General features: G+C 32.8%; 2 protein-coding genes and 1 long non-coding RNA gene across 4 annotated transcripts; 2 read left to right on the top strand and 1 right to left on the bottom strand.

Moving 5' to 3' along the window:
• Nucleotides 1-59: 59 nt before the first annotated feature.
• On the bottom strand, nucleotides 60-1,970 carry LOC133288341 (uncharacterized). Its single transcript, XR_009748381.1, has 3 exons — nucleotides 1,647-1,970; nucleotides 732-803; nucleotides 60-262 (listed from the first exon to the last, which is right to left on the bottom strand). It is a non-coding gene; the product is annotated as an uncharacterized LOC133288341 (long non-coding RNA).
• Nucleotides 1,971-7,186: 5,216 nt separating this feature from the next.
• Nucleotides 7,187-16,577, top strand: LOC133285397 (pentatricopeptide repeat-containing protein At4g35850, mitochondrial). 2 transcript variants are annotated; one of them, XM_061482931.1, is made up of 13 exons: nucleotides 7,187-7,276; nucleotides 7,358-7,511; nucleotides 7,593-7,755; nucleotides 8,535-8,600; nucleotides 8,718-8,815; nucleotides 9,617-9,734; nucleotides 9,822-10,028; nucleotides 11,416-11,492; nucleotides 14,174-14,267; nucleotides 14,633-14,698; nucleotides 14,775-14,852; nucleotides 14,963-15,064; nucleotides 16,244-16,577. In XM_061482931.1, the coding sequence occupies exons 1-13, from the start codon at nucleotides 7,252-7,254 to the stop codon at nucleotides 16,334-16,336; spliced, it is 1,341 nt and encodes a 446-aa protein (XP_061338915.1). In that variant the 5' UTR covers nucleotides 7,187-7,251; the 3' UTR covers nucleotides 16,337-16,577. The 2 variants fall into 2 exon arrangements, with proteins under 2 accessions (XP_061338915.1, XP_061339556.1); XM_061483572.1 differs by having other exon boundaries at nucleotides 7,252-7,276; nucleotides 7,376-7,511.
• A 1,540-nt stretch (nucleotides 16,578-18,117) lies between these two features.
• On the top strand, nucleotides 18,118-21,883 carry LOC133287509 (pre-rRNA-processing protein ESF2). Its single transcript, XM_061485443.1, has 7 exons — nucleotides 18,118-18,427; nucleotides 19,146-19,212; nucleotides 19,330-19,397; nucleotides 19,804-19,893; nucleotides 19,984-20,114; nucleotides 21,318-21,443; nucleotides 21,613-21,883. Exons 1-7 carry the CDS (start codon nucleotides 18,175-18,177, stop codon nucleotides 21,628-21,630), a joined length of 753 nt encoding a protein of 250 aa, XP_061341427.1. The 5' UTR covers nucleotides 18,118-18,174; the 3' UTR covers nucleotides 21,631-21,883.
• Nucleotides 21,884-22,650: the final 767 nt, after the last annotated feature.

Raw genomic sequence — 22,650 nt, 5'->3', positions numbered from 1 at the left:
AAACAATAATGCTCCATGCTCAAATAACTGAATACTCTATATAAATTTCAAAACGTCAAAGCATCATCAAATAATCCACGTCTCTAATACTACATTCAGGATTCAAAATAAATGCATAACATAATCTCAAAATAAGATAATTGGACATGTTAATCATTATACATGCCATCATAAAGTCTAATCAGAATATAAACAACAGCTTCAATCTACTAATCCATAGTTGGGCCATTTCCCTTATATTGCTCACTGCTACCATGGGTACCTGAAATGATGTCCCCAAAGAGGGGTGAGATTAACCACATCTCAGTAAACTCAAGGTTCTTAAAGAATCCTCTAATCCCTTGAGCCCACTTCCTGCATAATAAGTCAGATATAAAGCATATATAACAAACATACAGCATAAAGATAGTATCATTATATCAATCCTTGTGTAACCCCAGGGTCAAAGCCATAGACGGTTACACATGTGTGACTCTAGGGTCAAGCCATAGACAGTCAACACAACCTCAGTATGAAATAGCTCCCAGAGTCAAGTCATAGGCAGCCTACATACCATGATCACTGGCCAGGATCCTCATAACATATATTATCAGTGCATCATCATAACATCTATATGAATGTGAATGAATGCACATATACAGTATATCACATACTTTCATACAATAACACCATAATGCCCACCATCATGGTGGGGCAACAAGAGAGAGGAGCAACCAGAACTAGAAGCTTACCTCACTGAGCTTATCAAGCCCAACTCCAATAATATACGTATGCTCCAATACAATCCTCAAGTGCAAGGTTCTCTAGGCACACATAGAGTAGGAATCATTCACATCATTAATTACATATTAATTAGTCAAGTTATATACAAGACTTAACCATTATAATCTACGTGTCACAAGCTTTCCAACGATATATTATAAGCCTTATTCTGACAAGTACAGCCCAAGATAAGTCCGCCGTAAGTAGTAAACTGTAAATCCAATGTCACTTGAACAGAGTCGTGGACTATTTAATTTTTCTGGGATGATGTACTGCCCAGTTTAATCTTTAATATTTATGAAAAATACTAGACATCTCTATCTTTAATTTGGCACAAGAATCGTCTCGTTTCGTTAAGTAACGAAGGAGATATGAATTTCGTAAACTCACTGTTGCTTGCTGTAAAACTGTGACGTGAATGAACACTGCCTACTAATCTTTTTTGAAAACAGTGACGTTAGCTCATAAAATTCCCATATTTTAGGACAAGAAAATAGACATCCATACCTTCAATTTGGTACCTCACACGCTCCATTTGATTAAGAAATGAGTGAGATATGATTTTCGTAAAACTGAACTTACTACTCCTTAAAATTCTGAGAGCATCATCAATTTTACTTCCATATGTTTTTACATTAAATTGTCCAAGCAATTTGAACATTGTACTCTTTTCTACATATTACTTAACATACAAACTTATTTTCACTTACCTTAGCCATCCAATAACCAATCTGACTTTAACTAGATTTAAGGAAAATTCTTTAAATCTTATAATACTTAAGCCTTAATTTCAACATACATCAACCTTTATTTTACTTGGACCATAACACCAATATTCAACCTTCAAGAAATGTAACCATATACACTAAGTGAGAGATAGTTACCTTAGTTACCTTGAAGAGAACAAACTTATGAACTATCCATCTATCAACAACCTTCACAAATACTTTTATGTTGACAGCCCTCCTAATAGGTAGGATTCATGAATGGAACTCAATCTTTATCATTTAACAAGAAGAAGAATAGAAGATTATGACTTCAAGAACACAAGGATGAACTCACTAGTTTCTCTTGGTTCCCCTTAATTAGGCTGATATGGTTAGAGGAAAATGGGCAGATTTTTGAATGACTACTAAGAGAACCCAACGACCAAGTAAGCTTAGGAGTGGCCTAACTTGATTAAATCCCCTTGTCAACCTTCTTATCTATCAATTCATTTTTAAAACAATTGATTCCTTCCACCAAGGGCTAGCTACGTATGATTATTGAGAAGACAAAAGAGGACCAGCCCACTAAGAAAGAAAAGAATACAACCAACTAATAAAGAAAGGAAGACAACCAAGGTTGGCTAAGACTAGCAAATGGAGGGACCAACCATGACAACCAATTCATAAATGCTTCTATTTGATTAGTGTCATTCCACTCCAATTACTCTCCATTATGCGCTGATTTGGAATCAAAAGAGGTCAGATTTTTGTTATTTAATCTATCAAAAAAAGAAAGGAAACATGAGTGGTTATGATGAATTAGTGGAGGGTCCAACTTAATAGAAAGGAAGGCACTGAGTTACACTCAAAATACTCTACATGTGCGCTGAATTTGGACCAAGAGGGATTCAGATTTTCGTCATTTAATTTATCAAGAAAAGAAAAGAAACAAGAGTGGTTGTGATGAGTTAATGGAGGGACCATCTTATTAGGTAAAGGAAACACTAATTTAGACTCTAAATGCTATGCCTATGCGCTGATTTGGATCAAGAGGATGGATCAGATTTTTGGTTATTTAATTTATCACAACAACACTAGTAACTTTGAAACTAATTGAATTACAAGATCATAAGCTTACCTTCTTCAACCCTTTACTCTATATATATTTTTTACAATTTATCTAGACTTATTTAAACAACACTACAACCCCCCTTAAAGTTCTTAAAATTCCCTAATGAATTTAATTACATCATCCAATTGAATCTTAGACTACTTTATGTTTAATTATAATTGAACTCCCACACTTTCTCATATTAATCTTTGACACTAAAACTTGTTAATATTAATATTAAGGTCTTATTAAACTTACTTGAAATAATTTTATCCTTTTACATCTTGTCATGATAATTTCATGATCAATGAACCATTATTTGACCTTAATTATCGTAATCTCCTTAATTAATCTAACTTGATAATGAGGGTTGTTATATTCACCTCTCCTTTTAGAAATTTTGTCTGCAAAATTAAACCGGACTTAGCTTCTAACTCAGACTATAGCCGAAGAATTTCATTCTCATTCTGTTTATGACCATAAGGTTCTCGTCATAACCCTTCAATTTAAAAGTCATATAATTAGGGTTATTATAATAGGCATCTATCCCCCATAGGTATGGGCTAACGATAGCCACTCGCGGTTAGGTGTTACTTGTCTCCGATTTTTTTTTTTATCAAACATCACACAATTTCATTTTCAAATTCTGGTTAGTCCGTAGTATCATACCTGATTTTCACATGTTATGTTTGTAATGGATACACCTACCGTTGAATTATAACACTCTAGAACTTAAGTTGTTTCTCTATGATATATGCATTGGTTGAGATGATTAAGGCATTTTGTTCTTGTTAGCCTATGGTCAAAATAGCTCACCTGTATGAAAATTTTCCATTGCTAGTCCCTTGAGCCTGAGCATATTTTGTTGATAAATGACCTGTTGGCCTGATTGATGGCTTAGCTTATATCCATGTGACTTACCCTGATTGAGATTGAATTACTGATATGTTAAAAATAAATAAAGAAATTGAGGTAAGCTCCACAAAGGTTAAGTGATTAAGGGATGTATATTCTATTTTTACCCTGAAAAAAAATATTTTACTTATGCATAAAAAGGTGGCTGAAAGGAATTAATTTTCAAAATTCTGTAGAAATGTTAGTGGAGCAAGATTATTGAGTTGAATGTGCTAAATTGTAAGAGTATCAGTTTTTCAATCTCATTGGTGTTTTGAGCTATTATTCCATATATTCCTACCCTTTTAACCCGGCCAAGATACAACCTGTGAAGTGCTTTTGATCAACTAGTGCATGTGTTTGATTCTTTATTTTTAAGAATTTTGAGAATATTATCAAGCTTATGGTAGTGTTATAGCTGTGTTGGATTAAGTGCTCATGATACCCTAAAACACTGAGTGTTGAGTGAATATTATTTATCTTTGAGAGGGAAAATCAATGTAGACTTGCATCTTTAAGAAGCTGATGATATTGTTGGAATTTTGTGATGTTGGATCAGTCATGCTTAGTATATTGTGTCTGAGAGTGTCTATGTATTGTTATGCTGGATTAATATTGTTTGTTTCCTGGGTTAAGTCTTGTTCGTTGCTGGGGACAACAACGTTTAAATCTGGGAATGATTTGATCTGCATCTGGCATGTGATATTTTCCAAGCCAAAAATAATAAGAATTTAATCATAAAAGATTATTTTATGTATATTAATTACTTTTATTATTTAGTTTTCCATTTCAGTTTATTTTTCATTTTTTATATAGTTTTTATAGGTTAAAGTGAGAAAAAATTCGAATTTTGAAAAAACAAGGAAAGGAGAGCCGCGCTACCCGCGCGGGTATGCATTTCAGCACAAAATCCAGAGACTTTGCGCGAGTGCAGCGCCACTATGGCGCGACTCGCGCGAACTTCTGCTTGTAGTCAAATTCCGAATTTAAAAGGATGCTGCGAGGCTTTTTCAAGGGAGATTACAACACGGAGACTGAAACATTTCCAGAAGAAGGAGAAGAGCAGAGAATTGTTCTTAGTTTCTTATTGTAATTTCATTCTTTCATCTTTTTCTTTTATAATTTTATGTCAGCTATGTCTATGGCTGACTAATTTCTTTTATTGTAGTTAGGGTCACAAACCCTATGTGAACTCTTTTCGCGATGGATTGATTTATTTTTGCTCATTTATTTTAATATATTTTATTTTTACCCTGTGCGTATTGTTTATTATTTCTGTTAGACTTAATCAACCTAATATGAGATAATAATTTGGGAATTAGGGCTCGCAATAGGAATATTGGGGTTTTGATTCTGAAAGGGGGTAAAGTAACAATTTATGCATGCTCTAGGGATGGACTTGTGTGAATTGCAGTCGTTTAATTTATCGTGATTAATGCTTAATTTCATGCGGGATTGTTAAGAAAATAGGGTTCTAATTGAATTAAAGGGTTAAATTGCCCAGAGATTGGAATTTAACTAATTATTTTTAGAGGATAATTTGTCTGAGTTATTAAAATGAATGAGCATTGTTAATCAATCAAAAGTTTAAAGTGGGGATCATATGGTGCGTGAACCTTAGCTGTAATGTCTTTTATTATTCTCTAAAAAATCCAATTTTATTTTTATCATTGCTTATTAAATTGAAAATTATATATTTTAAATATTTGTCTTTATTTTACCATCAATTCACTATTTTCCAAAACAACCAAATTTTCCAACTTAAGGGGACTGGTTATTGTGGTACTTGGTTTACAATTCCTGTGGAGACGATACTCTACTTACTCATTATATTACTTGTGCGATCGGTACACTTACGGTGAGCATCATTTTTCTTTTTAATTAAATGACATGCTTTATGAACAAATGTGTAAATAATCAGTATTAAAATAATATGCATTTTGTTTATCAAAAAAAAAAAAAAATATGCATTTTTTTTAATACAATAATAATATGCATTTTGGCATGGAATAAGATATAACATCATTTTCCTAGACTAATGGTAATTGCGTAAAAGCATACTAATCTGTCACCACTAGAAGTTGTTAATATGTCATATTTCATAAAGTAAAATGTTTTCTCTTCCATCAAATTGTTGGCCTTTTGTAGCATAAGAGAAAAATTCTGGAGGAGAACTTCAACTTCTATACATAATACAAAAAGAAGGCATGTTATTATAGCCAACAAGCAGATAACAACTAATATCACTACTTACCAAACCTTACATCCATTATGTAATCTTGATTGTTCACTTGATTGGAATATTAACACAATATGAACATTTAAATACTACAAAATAATAACTTAAACTGAGTTACGGCAATGGGTTATGCATTATTACTCATTGATAAACTTGATGCAAACTCCTTGTTAATAATATTTTCTTTGATTTTTTTAAAAAAAAAAGTTTAATAAGAGTAAAATTTCAAATTGACTTTACTAAATAATGTAGATCCACTCTATATCAATAGAGTAAGCATGAGATTTTACTCAATAATAATGTTAAAGAGTATGCTAGTAAGTAGTAACCTTTTTTTCAATGTATTTAGTTCCTACACAATCCACTTATATCCTCCTTTCCATGTATCTATTTTTCAAGAAAATCGAAATTCCTAATTCTCTGCCCCATTTTTTTTTATTTAAATGCAACATGAATCCAATAAATACTAAACAAAATGCTGTACTAGTTAAAGAAAAAAATGAACAAAGAAATGTTGTATTACACAACAGGTGACATTTGCGGTGGTTAAAAGTGATTGTTTGAACTCCAAAGTGGATCCTTAGAGAAGCACTCCTGAAAATACTTTTCTTTTTGAATAAACCACAAGTATCTGTAATCCTGTTCGGGACGAGTTCATAATTAAAGCTTTTAACCTCTTTTAAGTATGCTATTAGGGAGGATCAAATACATATAGATCTTTACCTACTCAACTCTTACACGTCAAGTTAACATTATTTAATTCTTGGGAATACCTTTAGGTAGTGTTTGGTTCAAGTCTTCTTAAAATTTCTCGATCTAAGTGCATGTAGCAATCTCCATTCTCCTCATTTGGTTGAAGGATTCCATTACTTTTAGCCATCAAACACACTTTGCTATATAAGTACAAAAGCATGTTAAAATTGGATAAATTCACTGTTGAAGAATGCTTCTACAGACGTGGTATTTCTTGTCAAAATCTGGAGAAATGAAAAAGTGGGTGAATACAATGACATTAATACCCTTCTTTTTATATGTTGTAATGGTTCAAAATTTTATAAAAAGGTTACTTTCGTAAATTCCATCCATTTCCCCATCAAATTTTTATTTTCAACCAAACATACACTCAGCATATTTAACTCAATTTCCCTACTAATATTTTACGGTACCAAACAACTTTTTTTAAACTTTCTTACCAAACTCATTTTTCAACCATTTTTCTATCAATTACATTTTTCTAGTATTCAAAAAATTTCTCCTCAACCAAACGCCTCTTTAGCCTTTACCATACTTGGATCGAAATTGCTAAAGGAATATATAAATGAAGATGAAAATGAGCTGCAATTATCAAAATCAAATGGGCTGCAAATTGGGGTTACGTGTCCAGAGCAATGAGCCCAGGCCCAAACTTCAGTCTCTGTCTACTATCAATCCAGAGCCCAAACAAAAAGAACAAAGTAACAAACAAAATTCGAAGGGTTTTACGAGAAAACAAAGGGAGAGAGAAAGGAACTGTCGTGTTCTGAATTGGTTCCACTATCATGAAGTTCATTCAATCTCTCATTGGTACTTCTTCTTCTTCATCATCATCATTTCCACACAGAAACACTTATTTCAGAATTTAACCATCAAATTCATTTTTTTCAGCTCGAACCCGTTTTTCAGGCCGTGGCGGTTCATTGGGTCGGGTCTCGGGGCTCCGATTCTTCTCTGCTTCTCCCGAAGAGTACTCCAAGAGGAACTACGCTAACAATGTAGCTGAATACAACACTGTCTTGAGTTCAATCGCTGCTCAAAGAAGGTATCTCCACTTTTTTTTTAAATGTTATTATTATTATTATTATTATTAATATTTTTTTGGGTTTATTGGATTCTTTGGTAGGAATTTCTTGCTGAGGGATGTGTACGATGATATGATGCTTGATGGGGTGAAGCCAACCCGTGACACTTTCCATTCCCTTGTTGTTGGAACCATGAAAGGTTCTAGGATGCAAGATGCTTTCTACTTCATGGACCAAATGAAAATCATGGGTTTGGTTCCTGATGTATGTACTTTTTGTTCTCTTCATTAGTTTGCTTGTGTATGTATTATACATTTATGTTTTTTGTGCTGGGGAGGCTTGGAATGATGCTATTGATAAGGGTTATTGGTTGTAATGCTTGAAGTTGAATGCTGAAAATGGTTATTTAGTGAATTTTGTTGATGACTGTCAGAAACCTATTTGGTTGTTTGAAGTTTTAGTTAGTTGCTGACATATAATGTGATTTGAAGTGGAGCTCTTAGAACCTGTTCTGCTTCTTTTGGCTTGTTTCTTTCCAACTGAAATGTGATTTGAATGTATTTTAGACTTAGTTCTATATCTTGAGTGTGCTAAGTTGAACCTTTTTTTTTTTTTTTGTTCCTGTCTTTCCATGTTATAATAGCTTGTAGAGTGTGGATAATCTTGAGTGATAACTAAAGTTATAGAGGTTATTTTCTTTATAGAGGTTATTTTCTTCTTTAGAATCTTTCCATGCTTGCATGTGTTGGAAGATAATTTGGTAGTTTGGTTATTTTTGTTTCTTGGCTTCAGGTCAGAAAAATGTGGCTTGAGTTGGCTGAAGCTAGATGCAGGCTAGTTTGTAATTTACAATATATGAAACGGTGATTGGGTGTATGGGATGGCTGGATCACAGTGGCTGTTGGTTTTTAACCCGTTGTGAAGTTAATGCCACTTGAAGTAGAGCAGAATCATTGTTCTAATTGTTTTCTCATATAGAGTGCATGCCACTTTCCAGTTTTTATGTTTCTAGATTAGGGACTAATTTCATATTGATGACATAGGTAACTTTATACAACTTTCTGATTTCAACTTGTGGGAAATGCCAGAACTCTGATCAAGCTATTCAGGTACCTATCACCGTCTACTTGCAGACTTGTTTTTAAAATTCTACTGCATTGGAAGTGTTTATTGCTTCTTTCTCTTTAGATGTAAAATATTTTTGTTTGTTTTCCTTTGAAATGAAGATTTTGGAGGAGATGAAGCACATGGAAGTAAAACCAAATTTACAAACCTACATCTGCTTGCTACATGCTTGTGCAGCACATGGACGCTTAGACCGAGTGTATGCTATAATGCTACTTCTTTTACTATTGAATACTTCCTTCACTAAAAATTGCTTTTGCCATCCATTCCTCCCTTCAGGACTCCATTGTTTGTTTTTACCTATGTAGCACCGATACCGACACGGGACACGTGACACGACACGACACTCCGACACGTTAATTCTAAAAAATGTTAGATTTCGACACGTTAGGACACTTTTTGATATTAAATAATATTTTTAATTTATGTAGTGTATATTATATTTAATATCAATAATTTAACAAAAAAATGAATCTAAACTTATAATATTCATAAATTTTGCAAAGAAACATAACATATCCTAAATATTTATATTAAACTCAATAAAATGATAATCGTAATGCAACGTATTTAATAGTTGGAACTAAAAACTCAAACTCAAATCAACTTTTGAACCTTTTTTTGAATTTCTATAACGCGTGTTGGAGTGTCGGGGAGTGTCGAAGTGTCCGAGAGTGTCGAGAAGTGTCGGACACGACACGTCAGAGTTTTTGAAGTGTCGGTGCTTCATAGGTTTTTACCAATGCTTAGTTTGGTGTCATTCTATACCCAAGGGTTGGTGTTTTATTTTTTCACATGTTATGTGTGCTACTCTTAATGGCGTAATAAAAAGAGCCTGCTTGCCAACAATTTATATCCTTTTTTCCTTTTGGGTAAGGTAAGGGGATTTCCTACTTATAGTTGTCCTTTTATTTACCCAAGTGCATATCGGCATCATCGAGTCTCCGTTTATACACTTATATTTTTTGAAATATTTAATTATTAAAATCTATTTATCCAGGTATGCAATTGTCCGTGATATGACTGCAGCTGGTCTGGGATTAAACAAGTTCTGCTATGCTGGGCTTATAGTTGCACACAAGAACAAAAGACCTGTTACTGATGATTTTCCAACAAAAGTAGTTATTGTATCTATTTCTTGATTTGACATGCATTTATGCTGTAGTTGTCCAGTGATCTTTAAACTTATTATTCTGTGGAAAAAGGTTATTGACTTTGTGGAGAGGTCGAAGAGTTGGTATTCAGTTGAAACTGACAGTGCCAATGCTGAGAATGTGATGATGGGTGTTTCAGATGAGGAGTTATACAACTTACCAACAGCTGAATATGTTCATAGGCGAGGATTTGTAAATAGGCCTTTCACAGCATATCATGTTGCATTTAATGCTGCTGCAGACCTCAAGAATGTTGAGGTATGAGGCATGATGTCTGTAGGAATTTTGATGCTATTGTTAAATGGTTCTCGCTGTGCTTCTCCTCTCTTCTGCTGATACTGCCTCTGTGTGACATGAAATCATTCAACCACATTACTGTGAGATGTTGGATCAGATTATCAGCATCAATCTTGTAGTTGGTTGTGCATGATATTTGAATCTGGACGTCTTTTTGGATTTTAAACTAACTCATGCTATCCAATTATCCACTTTCCTGGTTAATAGTGTGTGTGTGTGTAATCATTCAACCACATTACTGTGAGATGTTGGATCAGATTATCAGCATCAATCTTGTAGTTGGTTGTGCATGATATTTGAATCTGGACGTCTTTTTGGAGTTTAAACCAACTCATGCTATCCAATTATCCACTTTCCTGGTTAATAGTTAGTGTGTGTGTTTTAAACTATTTTACCAACATAATTTTGGCTTTCTTACAGCAAGGAAAATTAGTTTCATGTCATTTTCTGTTAAACCAGAATGCAAGTGTTAATCTTCCTTTAGATAGTAGACCTTCTAAAAGTTCTCCTATTATGATTACACTCTGTACTGACCAGAAAGTAGAGATTGAGAACAACAGTGATATAACTTAAGGGTACCATTAGATTATATGCTTTCTGGTATGGACTAACAAACTCAATTAGCACATTACCATCATCCTCCAATGAGCTAGGTCAAAGGCATAGTTACTACCAGGAGTTCAAAAATTAACCAGTCAATTATCTATTAAATTTGAAATAGACCTATCACAGATAAGCAGGTGTAATTAAACCCAGAAGTGTGGCATTTTTTTTGGAAAGGAAAGAGTAACATTTATAAAAATTTGCCTCCTATATGAGATTTGTAGTTTTATATTTTGAATATCAATAATGAATATGTCAATGAAGGCTTGAAGGAGCTGTATATGTGCTGCTACATTTTTTTATTGTATCAGAGCCAAATGTCTGATTTCAAATCTGTGTTTTATGCAACAGTAACCTGTTTCCCCCTTATATTATATTTTGATCAAATTTAGGCCCATTAATTGCAGGTTCTCGTTTATATGTACAAATGTGCCATTTGTATATGGTGGTTAAACTTTAGTAGAGTCAAGCTTGAAAATAAAGGCTTAGTAAACTTTCAATAATTGAACCTGATGATTTCCTCTCATTCACTTTGACATTTTCCATTATTATTTCTACATTTCTGGTTTGTGATGTCATCAAACATCAAATGTTTCCTTCTGTCTGTCCACCTGAACTGTTTGACATATTTGGTTTTCTTTTCCTATTCATAATTGATTTTATTTTCACATTTGTTAATGCCTACCTTTTTTCTTGTTTTAAATTGTCTTTTAAAATTTGCATGGTTGATATCTAACTGCGGCAGTTGACGGACACACTTTTGGAAATGCTGAACAAGGATGGGAAAACCCCTGATGTCTATATTATGATACAAGTAATTAGGTAATTAATTATTGGTTATTAATTTCTTTAGTTTGTAGCATTCAGATAACTTGAGAATATGCATACTACCAAACTACAGCTTTGTGTTGGTATGTAAATTAACCAAGGCTGTGAGATGGAATTTATGCTTGCTTTAATTTAGACACTAATTATTTGAATCATTAATGTGCTGATTAATTGCTTCTCTTATGCTTGCCTTTGATGCATGTCGTTATCAAGGCTTTTATGTGCCTTATCGTTGTCAATGATGTATGGTACCATGCGAAAAATCTGCATAATTTAATTCAGATAACTTGAGAATATGCATACTACCAAACTACAGCTTTGTGTTGGTATGTAAATTAACCAAGGCTGTGAGATGGAATTTATGCTTGCTTTAATTTAGACACTAATTATTTGAATCATTAATGTGCTGATTAATTGCTTCTCTTATGCTTGCCTTTGATGCATGTCGTTATCAAGGCTTTTATGTGCCTTATCGTTGTCAATGATGTATGGTACCATGCGAAAAATCTGCATAATTTAATTGTGGATGATGTGGTGGCGCCATGTTGAAGCAAGATGGCCATGTTATAAAAAAAAAATACAAAATTTAATAGAGACATTTATAGAAAATTATAATGTAAATACAAAGACTTCTTAGTTTATAATTATATCAAGAAATTTTTTCATATAATCAGTTTTTCTAGCAAATTATATCATCATAAAGGGGAAGTTAACACCATAAAGTGTCGCAAACAAAATGCTATAAAGGAAAGAACACACGGTCGCAAAACAATCAAATGAAAATTACAATGTCATTCGAGAGAACTAGCAGCAGTCCATAAAATATGATGATAATCAGCCTCCTTAATCTTCTTTTTCTTTCTCCTCTTAATATCAGTTAGAGATTGATATACATCCATAGGACCTTTGATATTTTTGGTAGTTTCCTTCTTCCTATTGCTAATGCTTACCAACTGATGCCCATTCATAAGTCTTGAGTAGCTCATGTTTCTTCATCACCACCGAAACTTAAATCTTCAAATCAGCTAGAAACAGCAGTTCCTTTGTCTTTTCCTTGCTCCTAATTGAGGTGAAAGGAACCAAATCAGAAAAAAAAATTGAGAAGAGTACAGATGCAGAGAAAATTGTTGGATGGATGTTTTCCTATAGGGTATTTCTTTTCTTTTCTCTTGCTGGGAAGTGGCTAGTTGTATGATAGTGGATGGTATTTGCCATTTGGTCATTCAGATTGAATGGAATTTAAAACTTACGTTAAACAAGTAGCTTTTTTTTTATATTTGGTTAACTTGCCAATAATTTCTTAAAATCTACTGTTGCTTTTGAAGGTTGCCTTCAAGAAGGTCAAGGGCTGCTTTTGCAATGTGAATTAGTTCTTTAAAACCAAAAAATTATTAATGCATATATAATATTGCTATAATCATAAAATTCACTAATCAGTGAACATTTAACATTCTATGTTTTAGTCATTTTATTAGTAAAAAATGGGGCAAACTCTGGTGCACAAGGCTCTTCAACTAGCGAGGCTAGGAATGAAGGTCGATTTTACCCTTACATTTTTGGAAATGTGTTGTTTCCATACTCGAACCCGTGACCTTCCGGTCACAAGAAGCAACTCCGCCACTGCTCCAAAGTTCACCCTGTAGCAAATTGTTATAAAAACACCTAATTTCTTCTAATAGTATTTCTTGACATGGATATAGCAAACACCTTTAAAGCATAATTATACTTGCACTAATCATTGCAATGCTTATGAAATGTAATAAGCTTTCAAGAACAGGCAATCTAGACTTTGGTCTTTTCATTTTTTTTCCGCTTAACATTCTTTTAAAAGAGGTTAATTTAATGAGAACCTTTTTACATCTAGAATATGAAGGAGAGTTTCATGAAGAATAGAAGTAATATGTTTAAAAATAAAAGTCTAAAAAAAGTAGGAAGAAATGTACAATTTAAATAATCTTTTCAAGTATATAATAATGAATGCGAATGAGGGTTACCAAATGAGAAGTATGTTTTGCCGAGTCTGCTATTTTAAAATGATTTGTGTTGCAACCCAGACAGCTATGTTTGGTGATCACTTGTTAAGCATTTATTGCTGTAGCAAATAAGGCACCATTACTCCTAGCCTCAGCCGAAATTTAGAGCAGGACTTGTTAACCACTTGACAAAGTTTACTAAGACTTGATTTGAAACTATTAGAATATAAGGATTGATATTGTTTTAGGAGTCTTATTATGTTTGTAATCTTATTAGGCTGTGCTTGTACAAGTTGTACTACTACTACCCTAGTACTTGACCTATATTATTAGTATAAATAAAAGATTAAGTTAACTTTTTGTGATACATCTCGCATATTCAGAATATTTTTCAAAGCCTCTTCTCTCTTTTCCATCTTTTCCCTTAATTTCAACAAAAAAAGCCAGTAAATCTTAACCAAATAGAAGATGCTTCTAATAATAGTCTCTGAACTGAGTGTATAAGGGCATACTTTTAACCATTAAACTTGGTTAACTCGGATGTGGTATGGTTGGTAAAGTGAGCAAATATGGTTACAGTTTGAACCTTTTTTTTGGTTCTAAACTAGATCCTTCTTCCTTACTGCTGTTTTTTCAACTGGTTTTTTATTACACTTGCATAATAAAAAATTCAGTTTCTTTCTCATTACTGTTATTATGCAGGTGCTATTGTTATGCAGGAGGTATTGACCGTGGTCTTCAAACTTTTGAGGATTACATAAATTCAGGAAAGGCAATTGCTGCAGAACTTTTTGTGGTGAGTTTGTGTCATATACAGTTTCTAGGACTTTCAATACCAAATCTTGTTGAATCCTTAGATTTGCTTGAACAATCTTGAGGTTATCAGTAATGTGGATAAGTACCTATCTGGCAGTGGCGTGGCCCGTGTGGGTGTTTCTGAATTTAAAAATGCTGATTGTTCTCCTTAATTTATTCTTTCTCTCTAGCATCCTTGCTTGGTATATGTGGCTGACAGTTTGTCTGTATTTCCCAACTTTTGCTACTTGAGTCTAGGATTTTTATCTTCTTGAACTCCACTGATGTTTACTAATGCTATTTTTTTTTTTTTTTTACAATTTGAATAAAATGCATATTGAATTATTCAAACCAACATGACTGCAGACACTTGCAGAGGGGGCAATGGTTGGGTACACTGAAAAAGGAATGCAAATTGCTCAAGATATACTGGTAGGTTATCATAGCCTCTTCATCAACTTTGACACATTGTGTGATTTATTTGGTCTATTTAAATCTATAAATGTAGGTATCGATGAACCAAAGAAACTTTTTCTTGAATTCCAAAATGGGAAGTGAGCTCCTACTTAGAGCTGCTGGTGAAAAGGTATGCCAACACTTCCAATTATATCCTCTTGTGTTATGCTTGATACAAGATAGATTAAATTTGTTTCCCCTTTTTCAATGTGTATTACTTTTTTGTTTCTTAAATTGTAGACTGGTGGATATACTAATGCTAACTACATATGGGACTTGCTGCAAGCTCGTAGAGTTGTCCCTTCATTTGCTGCAGTACAAGCATATTACCAGGGCTTGAAAGTGAGTTATTTGCCTCAGTAATGCATCATCTTTTTATGTGCTTTAAATTTTTTTATTCCTTGATAGTTTGTATATTCATATTTGTTGTAAACTGTTTTGAATTGCACAATGTACAGAGGTTGCAAATTCTCTTTTCTGAGTTGGGGATAATAATTGTTCTATATGTTTAATTCTGATCCACTATCACTGGCATACTTTTTTGTACTATCATCCAATCGTGTTTTGTTACATCTTTGAAAGAGTTTAATTTCTGATGTGATTATTATCATTGTAAAACTCTTTCATAATTGTGGCATTACGTGATTGGATGATGGTGTATCTTCCCTAACCATGGATCAAAATCAAACTCTTAATGTAACCGGAAATGTGGCTCGACTTTTTTGTTCAGGAATGAGAAAAATAATTCAAAGTTCTCAAAATGATTCCTTATAGAGATATACTTCAAAATGCTTGTATTGTGTTTAAATAAGGGGTTTGCATTTATCATTTAACATGACACAACAAAGTTTCCTACACACACAACATTTTGTGGGACTCACACTTTTTGAACAAAAAAAAAAAACTACGGCACGCAAAACGAATCTCTATAACATTACACAATCACTTTTCCTACAACATAACTTTTATAAAACCCTTAAATAAATGAAAGAATACAGTTGGAGGATGTGAAAAATGTTGTCACATTATAAAGAACCCGTTCAACTCAAGAGGTTAAATTGTTAGGTAAATGTCATATTATATATTTCTGCAACGCCTCCCCTCATACAAGAATCCATTAGGATTGAAGGATGAAAAGTGTACAAACTCACCTACCTAATAGAATGAGAGTAGTGAAGATCGAACTCGTGACCACCTTGGCCTCAGAGCTCTGATACCATATGAAAAACTAATTTAACCCAAAAGCTTAAGTTGATAGATAAATGCAATATTGATAATTTTATATTATATTTCTCTTACAGACATGAAGTTTTCTTGTTCTTGGCTTTTTCTTAAGTTTATTTCAGTCAATCCTTTATGGACTATGTCTCACTTAATAGACTAGTTCCCTAATTGTTGTCCTCTTAGTTGATTGATTCATTTCTTAAAAAAAAAGTTTTATAATTGTGACATTTGACCTGTTAAGCTATCAGTCCTTTGACTGAACTCTTGATGTTCACTGCTATGTATGTGGAATTGCAGGACCGAGAGATACCTGAAGATGATCCAAGACTTTTATTGGTCTCTCGAACTTATGACAACCTTCGCTTAAGATTTGGGAACAGGGTATTTTAGGTGTTTAGAGATTTTGGCTTTACCTTATTGTTATGAATTCTGTTAGCTGTTGATGGATTTGCTATTTTTAGAGAGAATCCATAAGTTACCAGAATTATTTATTTGATTCATGTGTGAGTTGGTATGGAGATCCCATGTGTTCATTCACACATGATTTTGATTTTATCAAGAAAGAGTTGAGCTAAGCTTTTACAAATGGTACTTTAGGAGAATAATAATTAGCATGTAATACATTTTTTTTTTCACCTTTGATTGTTCACGTATTTGTGAAATGGTTTCTTTGTTCTGGAGTATGAGTGCATGAAGTAGTATACTTGATGAATGTTACGTGTTTATATACAATTGTAATTAAATGGTGGGTACTGGGTAGTTGTAAGATAAAGTATGTGTAATGTTAGTCTTTCTTAAAATATTTAAGTGGGGGAATTTTTCAATTTACGTTTATAGTGTAGAAATTATTATATAGCATGGTGAACACTGGGTAAGTTTGTGTCAATTGATAGAACCAGATTATAGGTATATAAAAAACCAAGTGGGATCAATTATAATTAAATTATACAAATTGTATAAATGTGAAATAATATCCGTGTAGTATTATTCTATCTTGATATAATTTGATAGGAATGAAAATAATTGAAGTGAATAGTATGGGGATTTGTGCAAATCATGGTAAACAGAGAGTAAGTTTTTGTCTATTAAGCAAGGATGTAAATAATATTTTTTTTCTTATATATCAATCGATGGTTATTATTAATTTGATTTTGGGTTTGTGTCTTTTCACTCTACAAATCTTAAGGTCTATTTACTAGACCGGCTAAGTTATCTCATTCTAATAAATATAACATGTAGATCAGAAATATCTGCTAAGTTAAAATATAAATATATTCTTAATTATTAACATAAATATACATATATAGATAGATGTAGATGCTAATCTTAAATTTTCCATATTTAAACAATTTTAAAATATCTCTGTACAAATAACGATTTACCTTATGACTTAAAAAATAAATGTAAAATTATAACGTTAATCATAGCGCTTTTCTGACATAAGATTTCAAAATGACACAAATATTTGTGATGTGACCCTAGCAAAGAAAGCGAAGGGTTATGTTACTGTCTGTTATATTAAATTTCGTGATTAATTTGTTAAAAAATTCTGAATCTTTATTGGCAACGAGATTTTCTAGGTTCTCTTAGGTGGTGTTTGATTGGGAGCTTTTCAGGAGATATCTATCTTTCTCAAGTATGACTTTTAGAAACACCATGTTTGTTTCAACGTTTTTCACCAAAAACTCATCTATTCAATTTGTCTGGATTTATAAGAAACATAGATATCCGCACTGTTTAGAAACCCAATTTGAAGGTGGGATTTTTCGGAAAACCGGTTATCTGGCTTTTAATGCACTGTTGATTTCATAAAATTACCAAAATTTTTCAGTAAAATTTTTCCCCACCAAACAACTTTTTTTTACATTTTTCTACCATCTCACTTTATCTATCTTTCCAATCATTTCTCTATCTATCTCATTTTCTTACTATTCTAAAAAAATTTCCTGAACCAAACGCCCCCTCAAAGTAATTTTTTTGTGTGGATAAAATTTAATTATTTTATTTACTTATAAAGGTGGACCCACTCTAAACCTACTAATTGGGCTGCAAAAATTATAGTCCAGCCCAGCCTAAGGCAGCCCATTAAGAGTTAAAATGATACGGGCCATGGGCCGAAATAGCCCAACCCAAACTCATGGAAAAAGACTAAAATCGAAGCAAAATTCGAGTTGTGAAACTGAGGCCGAAGAAGGTGGTGAAGTTGGTGGTGCTGCATAAACAAGAAGATGGTGAAGGTTTTGGAGGAAGAGCGTGAGATTGATGATGATGCAACAACAACAACAACAACAACATCGAATGGTGAGAACAACACGAATTTGAAGAAGAAGAAGAAGAAGAAGCAGAAAGTGCTATTGAATGAAGCTGAGAAGCGCGGTGTGTGCTATCTGAGTCGCATTCCACCTCACATGGACCACGTCAAGCTTCGTCACATTCTCTCTCAATTCGGCGATATTCAAAGGATTTTTCTTTCTCCTCAAGGTCCCTTCTCTCTCTCTTTTAATTTTTAATTTTAGGGTTTAGGGTTTTAAAACTTTTTTTAAAAAAATATTCTCATTTTATATTTTTAAAAAGTATACGTTAATCTTAAAAGCAAGGCATAATTATTATTAAATTAAGTATAAATTTGGGATAGGATATTGTGACACCCAAGTTATGTTACACCTATGTGACACCCAGTCAATCTCATCGTTAGATCGCTTATGTTGATCCAACGGTTATATTTATTTCCATCTTTGTATGGTCACGATTTCCCAAATTTAATATGTTATATTTATTTCTACATTTGTATGGTTATGATTTCCCATATTTAATGCTTTCACTTTAAATTTGGGAAATCATGACCATACAAAGATGGAAATAAATATAACCGTTGGATCAACATAAGCGATCTAACGGTGAGATTGATTGGGTGTCACATGGGTGTAACATAACTTGGGTGTCACAATATCCTATTCCTATAAATTTATGGAGAAATTTTTTGAATACTAGCAAAATGTAATTACAAGTAGTCACTTACACTTTCCCATCAATTCCAAAATAAATCTTCTACCAAACACTACCTAAGAGATAAATGCACTTTTAAAGTTTGTCTTATATTTAATAAAATTCTAAATATTTATTATAAAACTAGTATAATACATTACTTGGTTATTTCAATGGTTGATGAAGTTTTTTTTTTTTTTTTTTTTGAATGTAGGAAATTCTGCTGCCCAAGTGCCTCCTAAGCGGTCCCGGGCATCCCGAGACCAAGCATTTTCAGAAGGGTATTTATTTATTTTTGGAATTGAATTGATATCTGAATTGAAGTCTTTAAAATGGTTACTGATTTTTATGTTGGTAGGTTTTGATCATTGGTTTCTTTTTCTCCTGTAATTGTGTAGATGGGTTGAATTCGCCAATAAAAGTGTTGCCAAGAGGGTTGCCAATATGTTAAATGGTGAACAGATGGGTATGTATTTGAATCAAAATCCGTCACTTGTTGCTCTTTGTTCTTTATTAAGTGGAAACCATATTGTTCTTTCCTATCAATTCTAGAATGTCAGTATATCGCATACATTGGCTATTATATTCTTGTTAAAATTTTGTGAAAAAAAAATGATTTGGTGTTTAGTTGTGGTAGGAGGATTATATACTTGTAGTAGCTATCTGTTGATCTTTTATCTTTAGTCTTTTAATGGAAATCATAATGTTGTCCTATAACTTTAGAATTTTTTTGTTCTTTAAATTTGGTGATATAGAAATATGATGTGTTCGTAGTGGTGTTTACTTGTATAGTAGCAGGACTGGTCGTCATGTCTATCTGTATTTTCTTGGTTTTCAAGTTTCTAATTTGTGTTGTTTGTATACAATTCCAGGGGGGAAGAAGAGATCATCGTTCTACTATGACCTTTGGAATATTAAGTACTTAAGTAAGTTCAAATGGGATGATCTGACTGAAGAACTAGGTAAGCGCTTTATGATCATGATCAGTTTCTCGTTTTTATTTAGTGGAGCTTTTAAGCAGCTTATGCTAAAGCAATATATATTTGCTACAGCCTTAAAGAAAGCTGTTCGGGAGCAAAAATTAGCTGTAGAACTTTCTGCTGCCAAGAGAGAGAGGGATTTCTATCTTTCCAAAGTTGATCAGTCACGAGCTTTGAATGCTATAGAGGAGCGGCTAAAGAAGGTATACTATGTCTACCCTTATAAAAAATCTAGAGCAAATTAAGTTACCTTGCCATCATTAAATTCAATTTGAATATTTTGGAGGTGTATACTTCATGCATTTAATACGTTAGACAAGAAACCATATGTTGATTAAGAATTCATTTGGTTAGATAGAAGCCAGCCCCAATAAAAAAAAGAAATGATTAGTTCTCTCGAATCTTCATCTGTTATCAACTCTTCCTGTGTTTTCCTTGGTTGGTACAAAATTTTGTAACTTTTTTCTGTTATTTGGCGATATCAAATAAGCAGAATATTAACTTTTTCTGTTGTTTGCTGAGATTAACCCGTACAAATTTTCTTTCTCTGAAATGTTGGTGAGGTGGATCTATTCTTTCTCTGTTCTAGAACAACAGGGCAACATATATTATCAATTTTATTTTGGCAACTAATTGAGACTGTCAGACTATTTTCTGTTTGAGAGGCTTTGGATCCAACCCTCTTTTGGGACCCAAACCTAACAATGAGAATTGTGGATAAATTAAAAAATTCCAACTTTTAGAACAAGAATAAATTAAATTAATAATATTGGCTTTGCAGTTTGCTGCGATTTTAGAAGCTCTTTTATGACTTGCAAGACAAAATAGTTCTGGGTTTTGGGAAGCTCAGAACTGGTATTTGTTTTTAATAATTTGAGTTTTACTCCTTATTTGAAAGACTACGACTTATTACTTTGCTCCTTGATGTTGTTTGAGGCTATACTTGTTAGATCTGTCATTTCCTCACAATCCACAGAAATTGTGTATTTTGAATTTCTGCCCCATTTTAGTCTGTGGTCCACTGCATGGGCTTATCAGTGACTTGTATAACTTTTTCTTGCACTATTTTTAACCCCTTAAAACTAGGGTAGACTGGCAAGCTACGTAGCTATGATTGTCTTATGTAATGGAAGAACTTGTTTTGGATTATTTATGTAGCCATTTTGGATTATTTATGGAAGAATTTGTGATTCATCTTGCATTTTCTTTGACGATTATGTGGTGTTCTTTTGCTTATGCTTTTATCATACAGACTTATTTATATAACATGCTTCCTAAATATAGTAATGAGAAAGTTGAATGATACATTAAGCTATTTCTTTTCATCTGCATTTTTCAAATTTCAATGCGTATTGTGCATATTGAGGAATCAGTCACACTGATATCGTTTTATTCGGCTTTCACAGAAGCAGAAGGTTCAACAAGACTCAGGGCAAGTGACAAAAGCGATTCGTCATTTCAATCAGACAAAGCCAATAGCTGCTAACGCTAAAGAAAGTAAAAATGAACTCTCTGATGATATGCTAGATGCTGTAAGTATCACTTTCATTATTGGTTAGATATAATAGTTCTTTTCTATGGTGTCTCATTTTGTGCTATGCTTTTTATTATTCTCACTCTCTCTCTCCTTTTTTTAACTGTCATAACTTAATGCATAAAATCATTATTTTTTATTAAGGTTTTCCACTATTTTCCTTGCAGGTATTTGGCGGCTCATAATGCATGTATTGATACCCTCGACAGTAGGAGCCAAAATATAGCACCACCAAAGGTAGCATGTGCATTGCAATTTTCTGTGTACTTGGTTACCGTAGTGAGTCAGGGTGATGCTTTCTTGATGTATTTCTTAATTTGTAATGGTTTATCTATAAAACAATTTTGTATTGATCATAACTGGCAATGATTTTAACGTGAGTTGAAATTTCTAAATTGGGCAAATTTTAGTTTTCAATGAATTTTTTTTCCCACTTATGAATTGTAGACTCCAAATATGTTGTACATAATGCGTGTAATTTGAGTTAAACTTTGTACTTAATTTTATACTATCATGATTCATCAATTACGAATTGATAAACTACATTATTTATTTTTTCCGTCTTCTAATTGAAGAGACGTGGCAGTTTATACAAATTGATGCAATTTTTTTCCTGTATGTTATGAATAAAAGCTATTTTTATTCCTTTAGAGACTTAAATAAATCCGACGACAATCTAATGATGATATTTAACGAAGAAAATTTGGAGATTGATAAATTTTTAAATTAATAATTATATATGGTTTGTAATTAAATATTATAAGGGCACTTGACCCATAAAAAGTTATAAAAGGATTATTTATTTGTGGAGATGATAACTGCCGAACCTGAAATACAAGGAAGCAAAGAACAAAATAAAAATGAAAATGAGAAAAATAGAAGTCTCGAGGGTAAAATTCCAAAACTAAGCATTATAGTTCGGGGGCATTTACCCGGTACCTATATATTTTGGAATTTAATTTAGGAGACGGTTATACTTACTACCAGATGAGTTTACTATCCTTATAACTAATCTCATCACCGTTAGATTAGAATTAAATCTAACGGTTCATAATTATCCCTTATAATTTTAATTTTCACTCTTTCATCCCCTCTTTGTCTCTCTCTAGGTTTGAGATCTGCATATCTCTTCCTCTCTCATACCCTCTTTGTCTCTCTCTCTCTAGGTTTGAGATTTGCACATCTCTTCCTCCAAATTTTTCTGG

Source organism: Gastrolobium bilobum, unplaced genomic scaffold (assembly GCF_033153095.1).
Source record: "Gastrolobium bilobum isolate Gb01-03AN ecotype WA unplaced genomic scaffold, APGP_CSIRO_Gbil_v1 utg4904, whole genome shotgun sequence".
Taxonomy (NCBI): domain Eukaryota; kingdom Viridiplantae; phylum Streptophyta; class Magnoliopsida; order Fabales; family Fabaceae; genus Gastrolobium; species Gastrolobium bilobum.
This window is presented reverse-complemented; position numbering and strand designations above follow the sequence as displayed.

Coding starts and splice junctions, on each gene's coding strand:
- LOC133285397 (XM_061482931.1), top strand. CDS start 7,252: ATGAAGTTCATTCAATCTCTCATTG. Junction 14,699..14,774: donor AAATTGCTCAAGATATACTG/GTAGGTTATCAT, acceptor CTATAAATGTAG/GTATCGATGAACCAAAGAAA. Junction 15,065..16,243: donor CATATTACCAGGGCTTGAAA/GTGAGTTATTTG, acceptor GTGGAATTGCAG/GACCGAGAGATACCTGAAGA.
- LOC133287509 (XM_061485443.1), top strand. CDS start 18,175: ATGGTGAAGGTTTTGGAGGAAGAGCGTGAGATTGATGATGATGCAACA. Junction 18,428..19,145: donor GATTTTTCTTTCTCCTCAAG/GTCCCTTCTCTC, acceptor TTTTGAATGTAG/GAAATTCTGCTGCCCAAGTG. Junction 19,894..19,983: donor TGATCTGACTGAAGAACTAG/GTAAGCGCTTTA, acceptor TATTTGCTACAG/CCTTAAAGAAAGCTGTTCGG.